Raw genomic sequence first — 10,000 nt, forward strand, 5'->3', positions numbered from 1 at the left:
AGAATATAGCCTAGAAATACACTCAGAGATATTTTGCCCAAAATCTACTTGCAGTAGCTTTTTCTTTCTTTTTCCTTTTTTTTTTTTTAAAGTATTAGTGGTATATTAAAATCTATTTCCAACTATGCGTACCTCACTGCTATATCCTCAGCACAGTGCCTGACATATCCAGGTGGTCAAAAAATAGTTTATGAGTTTAAACGAGGAAGGATATGTTCATGCAAAGGAATATTATAGAACCATTTTTAAGAAATACTGTACATCTAAGATGTAGGAAATGCTCACAGGACAGTGTTAAAAATGAGTGCACGATTGTACGTATAGAATATTCCCTGTGTTTGTATTGTATGAATTCTGGATGATGGGATTAAAGGTGATTTTTATTTCTTCTTGGTGCTTTTCTTCAGTCATTCAGGACATATTTATTGATATATGTGATAGGCATTGAGCATATTTCAAAAGGGAAAGATAGCATCGTCTTCCCCTCATGGAGTTTATCAGAGATCAAAAAGGCGGACATTGAACAGGTAATTACAAGCATATCATTTACTCTAGTGAACTTATGTTACTTTTATAGTAGGGAAAAAAAACTATGCCAATGATGGTTTTTAAGCACTGATGTTTGTAATTTCTAAGATACCTTTTTAGGACGAGAGAGCAATAATTACATGAAAGGTCTACATCGATCTCACACAGTGTGAAGATTTCCTTTCCAAGGGAATGAAGAACGTTTAGGTTTCTTATCTGCTGGGTGGTGTGTAATGATATGACAATAAATACATCCAGGCTTTTTTTTTTCCCTCTAAATAGCATTTTTCTAAAGGAAACTGAATAGACTCAGATCTTGGTAAGAATTGTGAAACTTTAGAAGATCCCAGCATTCATTGAAAAGTATAATTAAGCATTCAAATGAATTGGCTATGGTTAAGGAGGGAGTGAGAATGTTGATTAACATTTAATGTGAAAAAAAATTTTTCTTTTTCTTTTTCATTTTCTTTTTCTTTTTCCATCTACTTATGAGTTTTCAGGTGTGTGGGAAACCAAGAATATCAGTGGCAAAACCCACCCTGTAGACTGAGTCTGGCCCTGCAGTCTCTTTGAATGGGGATCAGGAATGGAAAATTTTACCCTAAGCCAGAGCTTTTTAGAGGATGTGTTTTGTTTTGTTTTGCACAAAGACCTGAGTAAATCAAAAGGGTTTCAGAGCCATGTTTGGGTAACAGCCATGCTTAATAGCTGTGAGCTTGCTCCTCCAAACAGTCAGACTCATGCTTCCACTGTTGCTTATCCATTTATCAACTGAGCTCTTATGCTCAGCCACGTGAGCTCCTCTGGCCCTCTGTCTGATTCCTTGGTGGAAAAAGTCTCTGTGAACCTTGGTTGCGTTGAAGGGTGGCTGTGTGGTCTGTTGCTGCCCCAGTCTCAGGAGAAGGAAGCATCTGTTGAGCCCAGTGCCGCCTTGGTAGAACCCCCGTCCTCTTTCCCGTCTGTGTCCTCCTGCGAATTATGGGGGGCCTCCCTGGTGGCTTGGTCAGTAAAGAATCCTCCTGCAGTGCAGGAGACCTGGGTTCGATCCCTGGGTCGGGAAGTTCCGCTGAGAAGGAAATGAGGAATGCATTTGCTGAGCCCAGGGTGTTTGAAGGAACGAATGACGAGCAGCAGAGTAGTGACATCACCTCCCCCTGTGGATGTGCTGGTATTACCATCCCCGACCATCCCCGCAGGAGATGGATCAAGGTAGCTCCCTGCCAAGAAAAGGCTCACCCTCTTTTGCTGTTTGGTACAACTAAGGGTTATACTGGATATGATGTGTTTCAAACCACCCTGAGGCTTTCTCTCATTTGAAAAACTCAGATCTTAGAATTGGAGAGGGAGACGTGGTTCTGCTGAGCATCACATTCAGTCCATGCTGATATACCCCTCCTGAGTTTGGAATCCTCTCTCCCTGCTTCGTGTTTCCAGATAGGGTTACAGTGCTCACCTCTTCTGCTGGCCTTAGCACTTCCTCCTCCCCCAATAATGACTCCACCCCCACCCCCCGACTTTTGGAAAAGTGTTAAGAAATTCCATTTATTTGGAGCACAGGGTGCCCGTGAAAGGGATGTAGGAGACAAAGCTAAAGAGGAGGCAGGCAGGTCATCAAGGGCCTTGGGTGCCAGGGTAATGAATTTGAACTCCATCCTGAAACCTTTGGGATGTCATTAATGTATTTTAAGCAAGAGAGGGAAATTCTGAGATCAGATTTGCATTTTATTACAGTGGCTCTGACAGAGCAACCCTGGATTAGAAAGTGCTGGCTCTTGACTCTCCTAACTTCTTCTCCGAATCAGTCCTCAGACCTGCCCTCTGGTCTCACAGACCTGTGTATGCAGGACGGGCCTTGGCTTCCTGGCCTCTAGCTGTTGCATGTACAACTCCTTCTTCCTAGGACATGCTTTTCTTTCTTAGTGTTTTATTTTTTAAAATTAAAGTATAGTTGATGTGCAGTATTACTTCAATAATGCTTTGATGTTCTAGGAGATCATCATCTCAGGCTTGTCTTCCTGTTGTGTTAAGTGTCTTTCCTGTCTCCTCACTCTCCTGTCCCAGTGCTTGATTTATATAGATTAAAGCCCTGCTGTACTTTTGGGTTATGTGGAGGGCAGCAGCAGTTCTGTCTGTAGCTGTGTCGAACCTTGATCTGGTGACTGACTTTACAGCCTAAATCAAGGAGCCTTGGACCCTCTGATCTCATGAGCAGCGCACTGCCTTCTGATATCTTTTCTTCAGTAGGATGTACATCTCCTCTATCTGCAGTCCTTTTTTCAGAGAGCACCCTTTTGCTTTTCTGAGATGGAACTGGGCCACCTGCAGACAAGGTCACCTTCGCAGTCCTCTGTGGTTGGCTGAGGGGTCAGAGGTAAATGTGGTGCTTGCTACTGGAAAGCAGAAGGTGGCAGACACAAAATCAGTCACAGAGACTGAAAGTTATTTCAAACATTGCTTGTGTCTTCTGCTTATGAAAGTTATGACAGTGCTTGACAAAGTCACTGCCAAGGGTTGGGGCCTGGAATCTAGACTGTTTATAAAAGTTCATTATTGTTTTGGTTTTGATTTTCCTGGGGGAAATCATTGTAAACAGTACATTCTCAGAAGCACCCCTGCAATAATAAACATAAACACAGCATTGCAGTGAAATCAGTCCTGCAGTAATTTAAATGTAAATCTCTTGCATTGGAAGTGAAGCAAATGGATGGATGGGTCTGCTTAGAATGGAGTGAAGAAGTCAGGACACTTGGGCCTGCCCCCGTCTCAGCTCTGCATGTGTTCTCTCTTGCTGGGAGCAAGGAAGTTGTTGACTGTGCTCCTTTGTCAGCGGTGCAGGAGGAGTGACACCACCTGTGGGCCATATCGCAGCCGTGCTGGGAAGCTTCACCATGATACTGTCCGTGGATTGACTTGAGCTCTGGAAGAAAGGGCAGTGTAAATATGGGCATCTGTATTCTAGGTGCTCACGAGTTGCCATCCGTTCTCAGAGGCTTACACAGCCAAGCTCAGTTTAGCAACACTGTTCTGGTCACGACAGAGTCCCTTTCTTTGAGAAAATCTGGCTGTTGACTGTTCTGGAAAGAAACAAGAATGTATCTCCAAAATACCAAAGTAGCTATAGGAAGAGTTATGATCAGTTTTAACATAGATATTAATTAGTGAATTAGCATAAACTGTGAAAGGGGGTCAAAGCTCATCACACCACATCTTGTTTGAAAGCCTGTTCTAACACTATGTCAGAACACAGGGCGCAGAATAAGGCAGATGTAAAGAATTATTGTATAAATGACTTTGAATTCCTTCATAGGCCAGAATGTACTTTTCTGCAATTTGGATGCTGATAATATGAACACTAAGAGCTGTTCAGTTCAGTTCAGTCGCTCAGTCGTGTCCAACTCTTTGTGACCCCATGAATTGTAGCACGCCAGGCCTCCCTGTCCATCGGGAGTTCACTCAAACTCAACGTCCATCGAGTTGGTGATGCCATCCAGCCATCTCATCCTCTGTCGTCCCCTTCTCCTGCCCCCAATCCCTCCCAGCATCAGAGTCTTTTCCAATGAGTCAACTCTTCTCATGAGGTGGCCAGAGTACTGGAGTTTCAGCTTTAGCATCATTCCTTCCAAAGAACACCCAGGACTGATCTCCCTTAGGATGGACTGGTTGGAACTCCTTGCAGTCCAAGGGACTCTCAAGAGTCTTCTCCAACACCACAGTTCAAAAGCATCAATTCTTTGGTGCTCAGCTTTCTTCACAGTCCAACTCTCACATCCATACATGACCACTGGAAAAACCATAGCCTTAACTAGACGGACCTTTGTTGGCAAAGTAATGTCTCTGCTTTTCAACATGCTATCTAGGTTGGTCATAACTTTCCTTCCAAGGAGTAAGCGTCTTTTAATTTCATGGCTGCAGTCACCATCTGCAGTGATTTTGGAGCCCAAAAATAAAGTCTGACACTGTTTCCACTGTTGGCCTGTCTATTTCCCATGAAGTGATGGGACCAGATGCCATGATCTTTGTTTTCTGAATGTTGAGCTTTAAGCCAACTTTTTCACTCTCCGGTTTCAGTTTCATCAAGACGCTTTTTAGTTTCTCTTCACTTTCTGCCATAAAGGTGGTGTCATCTGAATGTCTGAGGTTATTGATATTGCTCCTGGCACTCTTGATTCCAGCTTGTGCTGCTTCCAACCCAGCATTTCTCATGATGTACTCTGCATATAAGTTAAAAGCAGGGTGACAATATACAGCCTTGACGTACTCCTTTTCCTATTTGGAACCAGTCTGTTGTTCCATGTCCAGTTCTAACTGTTGCTTCCTGACTTGCATACAGGTTTCTCAAGAGGCAGGTCAGGTGGTCTGGTATTCCCATCTCTTGAAGAATTTTTGACAGTTTATTGTGATCCCCAAAGTCAAAGGCTTTGGCATAGTCAATAGAGCAGAAATAGATGTTTTTCTGGTACTCTCTTGCTTTTTCGATGGTCCAGCAGATGTGGCAATTTGATCTCTGGTTCCTCTGCCTTTTCTAAAACCAGCTATTACACTGTACCTAATACCCGCTGGGCTCCAGGTAATTCACACATACATCAACTGAGGCTCACAGCAGCACTATGATCCAGGTAGTACCATCATCTTCATTTTTACAGATGAGTAAATTCAGACACAGAGAGGTGAAATAACCTGCCCACGGCCTGCCAGCTGCCAAGCGACAGAGCGGGTAAGCGAAGCCCTGCCACCTGGCTGAGCTGCAGTTGCCATTTCTCTAACCAGTGTTGCGTTCTGTTGCCTCTTGATCACACGAGCAAAAAAAAAAAAAAAATTCAGTGCCATGAATACTGTTTTCTAGGAAGACAATGGAGACTACACATATGTGGATCGAGTGAAGATACCCTTGGATCATGGGACCCTGTTAATCATGGAAGGGGCCACGCAAGCGGACTGGCAGGTGAGGACGTGCGGGTAACACGGACTCACTGTCGTGGGGAGGCAGTTTGCCGACGGGCTCATAATGATTAATTTCTGCATTAAACATGGTGAAAAGCATGTTGCTTTTATAAGGAGCACGAGGCAATAAACTGACGTCATTTCCGAGACGTCTTGATAGTGCTGACAGAATGGCGCTCTCCAGCAGCGATGTCCGGTGGAACTTGCTGTGATGAAGGAAGTGTTCTGTATCTCTGCAGCCCAGTGCGCTCACCACCAGACACGTGACTCTTGATCCCCTGAGATATGTCTGGAGTGCTGAAGAACTGCATTTTCAGTTAAGCTAGAGCTTCAGGCAGCCAGTGGCTCTCATGGGGGGCTGCACAGCTCCGCAGCTTCGGCCAGGCCATTTGTAAGGTGTGCAGATTAATGTAAGAACGCCTAGCGTGAGAGAGCACGCGCCTCTCTGTGGTCTCAGTCATCTGTGTGTGGGCTTACGAGCTTTGGGAAAAATGGCAGGAGGCCGCGAGGAAGAGCAGCACTTAGAAGAAAATGAAAAGATCTCCGTGACGGTGGGGGTGGGGATTTGTTTCCGAGAAGAAGACGTTTCTCCACAAGACTTTGAAGAGCTATTGCTGCTCATTGAAGGGAGATAAAGTTGAAATATGTTTGTGTCCTCATAAAGAAGTTTTAAATGGCTTTGTAGTAAAAGTGTAAGTGTGTTTATGTCAGAGTTTTTCATATTTCCATTTAGCATCGAGTGCCCAAAGAGTACCACTCCAGAGAACCAAGAATAAACTTGACCTTTCGGACAGTTTATCCTGACCCTCGAGGGGCGTACTGGTGATGTGAGATCCTGGAGAGAGAAGCCGCGCTGAGACTGAGCAAACCTTCTTCCATGAAGACACTTCCGGAGGCTGGTCCAGCTGCTCTCGTGGCTGTCTGGAGGATGAGGGTGGGATTTGCTTCTCAGCTCGGAGTTCTATTAAATGACAGCCTGCAGTTCGTGTTCAAAATATGTTTACTGTGGGAATAGTAATCCCTAATCACATTTTGAAATCACATATTTTCTTTAGGCAGATTAACAACTGTGTGGCTGTGTTTACCGATGATTTTGCCCATAAGCCATTTCCCCACCACTGCCCTCTCCGGTTTCGGTTGAAGAAATTTGAATGGACTTTGCCTCCGGGGGAGGGTAAATCCACATCTTTGTTCCTTGTGCCTGTAGCAAAGTGGAGGTAGTAACACACATCAGTGACTCGGGAGCCTTCCGCAGGCAGACAGCTGCTGCAACCCGAACAGAGTTTTGCTGAAGTCTGCCTCGACTCCTGAGCATGTTGGCTTGTGTGCTGTGGTATTGGAAAGCTGCATACTCTGGGAGCACTTTATTTAACCGAGTCTCCTTGCCTGTCCGTCTCCCTGGCAGACACGCAGACAGGTTTCAGGTCTCTGAGTGAAGAGCAGAGGTGGTCTTCACCGGTGTATCTCCAAGCTGCCCCCTAGACTGCTCGTAATACAAGAGGAAACTGTCCCCTCAAAGGAAGGAGGAATTGAGTGATGTCACGAGAAGTTTCAGCTGAAGAGCGGCAAATGCCCTGCTAGTGGCAGCTGTTCCACATAGATTAGTTTCCCCCCGGAGATTTACTTGAGTCACTTAAACCCAAGCCAGATAGGAGCGGGAGCCGTCCTGCAGGGAACAGACTCAGTTACCTTAATAGTGCTTTTCCCTGTAGAGTTCAGGAGCCCCGTGACTAAGGCTTTCTTCTGACTCAAGTGTTGTCTTCTGGACACACTCCCGAGATTCTAGGGTTAGTCTCTGATGTCACCAAGCTTCCCACAGCAGACAAAGCGGCTGCCCCTTGTTGCATCATAAAAGCACGTGTATTCCTGACCCCTAGACTTAGGAGCAGCATGCTGGATCAGTTCCAAACCAAGACAGAGAAAACCAGAGAGAAAGAGGATGGATTTAAACGGCTGAAAGTAGGGCGAGGGAGTTAGAGTTTCCCTAGCGCCCCATGGGGAAAATTTACCCAGCCTTCTTGCTTTTTGGTCTTGTTTCCATTCCACGCTGTAAGGTTGATGAGCCCCAGGATCATGATAAAAGGCCAGGGGCAGATGAGCGCCTTGCCTGGCCAGGCGCTGTTCTTCTGTTGAGCTCTCTGCCTTCTTGAACCAGAGTCTCTTCTTTTAAATGTTGTCTCCTGTGTGTAGCTCCTTTGTCTAAGAAATACCAAATGCTTTATAAAATCTGAGCGTCACAGTAAGCCTTCCTGTGAGAGAGATACAAATTACCACAACAAAAAAACAAAGCCTATTTAATTCCTAGCTTTCCCGCAGTTCAGACACACACAGCCTAGCCAGGGAGGTGCCGCCAACTATGGCTGTGAGTTGGATGCATGACCCCAGGGAAATTCCTCTTCCATTCCCACAAGTGAAAGAGCCAGGAGATGACTCCAAGTCTTGTTACCAGATCCCTCCCAATTCGGGCCATGCATTGCGTCAGCTGCAGATTTGATCTCTTCCCTCATCATGGCCGTGTCTGTCAGGGAAACAAATTCCTGACCGCCTGGTCCACCACCTGGGTTTCTTCATCTGAGAGCAGCAGTCTGAGGTTTTGTTTCTGGCTGTCCGATGGCAGAACAGCCACTCTTCCTACTACTAAGGTAATGTCCCTTCTGAAATGTCAAGGAGGTAGTTGCTGGACAGGGTTCAGAACTGGACAGGAATTCCAGGCCGTGGCAAAGGCTGCTCATGCTCAGAGACTGCACCAACCTGTTGCTGTGTCTCGCTGATTGTAAATCTTAACTAAGAATTAAGGCCAAAGCTCTTTTTGCCAGCATTACTTGTTAAAGTTGAGGGAGCAAATAAAGCAGCTGTAGCATGAAGGAAAAACAAGTCTGGTTTCTTAGCTGCTTTCTTAGCGCCTTAATAACCTGCCAGGACAATTTAGTAACCATGCTAGGAGCTTCCCTGGTGGCTCAGACAGTAAAGAATCTGCCTGCAATGCAGGAGACCCCAGTTCAATCCCTGGGTCAGGAAGATCCCTGAAGGAGGAAATGGCAACCCACTCCAGTCTTCTTGCCTGGGAAATCCCATGGACAGAGGAGCCTGGTGGGCTGCAGTCCATGGGGTCGCAAAGCGTTAGACACGACTGAGCGACTAACACGGGAGCTTCTTATAGATAATCCCTAACCCTCCCTGAAGCCCTGCCAGAACCAGCTGCTGTTCCCATAGGAGAGATGAGGCAACCAAGTCTCCAAGAGGTGAAGTCATTTCACAGGACTTGTGAATGGCAGAACCAGAACATAAAGCACAGGCTAATCCCCTCACTGTGCTTCTCCCTCTGCCATGCAGGATTTAGGCAGAATGGTCTAGTGGGCACCTCCAGGGCCCCAAGCCTCAGGGCTTGCCCCTGCAGGGCTGGCAGCCCAAGCTCACCTCAGTGCCATGCTGGCTGGGCTACTGCCATGCCCCCCTGTTGGTCCCCTGGCTCTCCTGTGCACCAGGGCAGATGTCTGTACCTCCTTAATCAACACTGGCATCTCCTAGTCAGAAACTCTGCTGCCACCTGGGCTAGAATGGTCCAGTTTAACAGGGGGGGCTCATTGTGGGGAGATACAATCCAATTTATGATGAATTAGACAAATTCTCCAGCCTTCCTGGCAAGTGATTGAGAACATGTTTCCTGACCATCCAAGCAACCTTTCTGTCGTAGGCGGGTGGCCGCTGCTTCCTTTCATTCTTACCTGTGAGTCCATTTCGGGACCCTAATGCCTAGATTCAGCATCAGGCTTCCTCATGATACTGGCCAGCACCACGGCTCCAGTCAACCAGCAGACAGCCCAAGCAGCAGGGCAGGCTGCCCACTGAAAACGTGTGGACCACTGGCAGCTCTCCTCAAAGCAGGCCTCGGGGCAGTCTGACACTTGGTGTTGGTGTCCTTAGTATTGAAATCAGGTTCCAAGTAGTTGTCAGCTAAACCACTAACTCATGTGGCATTGATGATTCCTATTAAGTCGGGGTCACAGCTCACTAATTAACCTGCTATTTTCTTGTGACACACTCCCTGCTGCCTCCATGGCTGGCATGACCTGCCCCCCGCAAGTGGCAGAGCTGTCTAGGCCTGGCCAGTAAGTGGCACCATCTCTTGGACCATGTCATGGCAACCCCAGAAGAGTTAAGTGGGCCCTGCAGTGAGCAGAAGAGTAGTTGGAGGGCTTCAGAGAAAGCCCTGACACGTGATGGGTCCCTGCCCCCCTGGGAATAGTTCTTCCTTGAGTTCTGGCAGCTTTTCCTTGGCTGCAGAATATCTGAGACCCATTTGCCTTTTCTGGTCATAAACACTTGTAGTGTTGAATCTGAAGTCTTGATTGCTTTATTTTCTTAACTATTTCTTTGAAAAAGCCGAATGTTTCCATAGTGATGCATTCTGTTGGCTGAAATCTTCACATATATGTGGTTCCACCCACATGCTCTCCTCAGAGGGACCTAGTCTACAATTGTCCCCTGACCCCACCCTCCCATTTTCTCTTCTTCAAGGAACCCCTGTATG

At 46.4% G+C, this 10,000-nt stretch overlaps 1 protein-coding gene across 4 annotated transcripts in view; it reads left to right on the forward strand.

Moving 5' to 3' along the window:
- Positions 1–7,708, forward strand: part of ALKBH3 (alkB homolog 3, alpha-ketoglutarate dependent dioxygenase) — a 44,172-nt gene extending 36,464 nt beyond the window's left edge. For all 4 annotated transcript variants that reach the window (XM_040259042.1, XM_040259045.1, XM_040259044.1 and 1 more), the window contains 2 exons: positions 5,372–5,470; positions 6,203–7,708. In XM_040259042.1, coding sequence (XP_040114976.1) covers positions 5,372–5,470; positions 6,203–6,295 — 192 coding nt within the window. In that variant the 3' untranslated portion in view covers positions 6,296–7,708. The remainder of the gene's footprint in view (positions 1–5,371; positions 5,471–6,202) is intronic.
- Positions 7,709–10,000: the final 2,292 nt, after the last annotated feature.

Source organism: Oryx dammah, unplaced genomic scaffold (genome assembly GCF_014754425.2).
Source record: "Oryx dammah isolate SB20612 unplaced genomic scaffold, SCBI_Odam_1.1 HiC_scaffold_17, whole genome shotgun sequence".
Classification (NCBI taxonomy): domain Eukaryota; kingdom Metazoa; phylum Chordata; class Mammalia; order Artiodactyla; family Bovidae; genus Oryx; species Oryx dammah.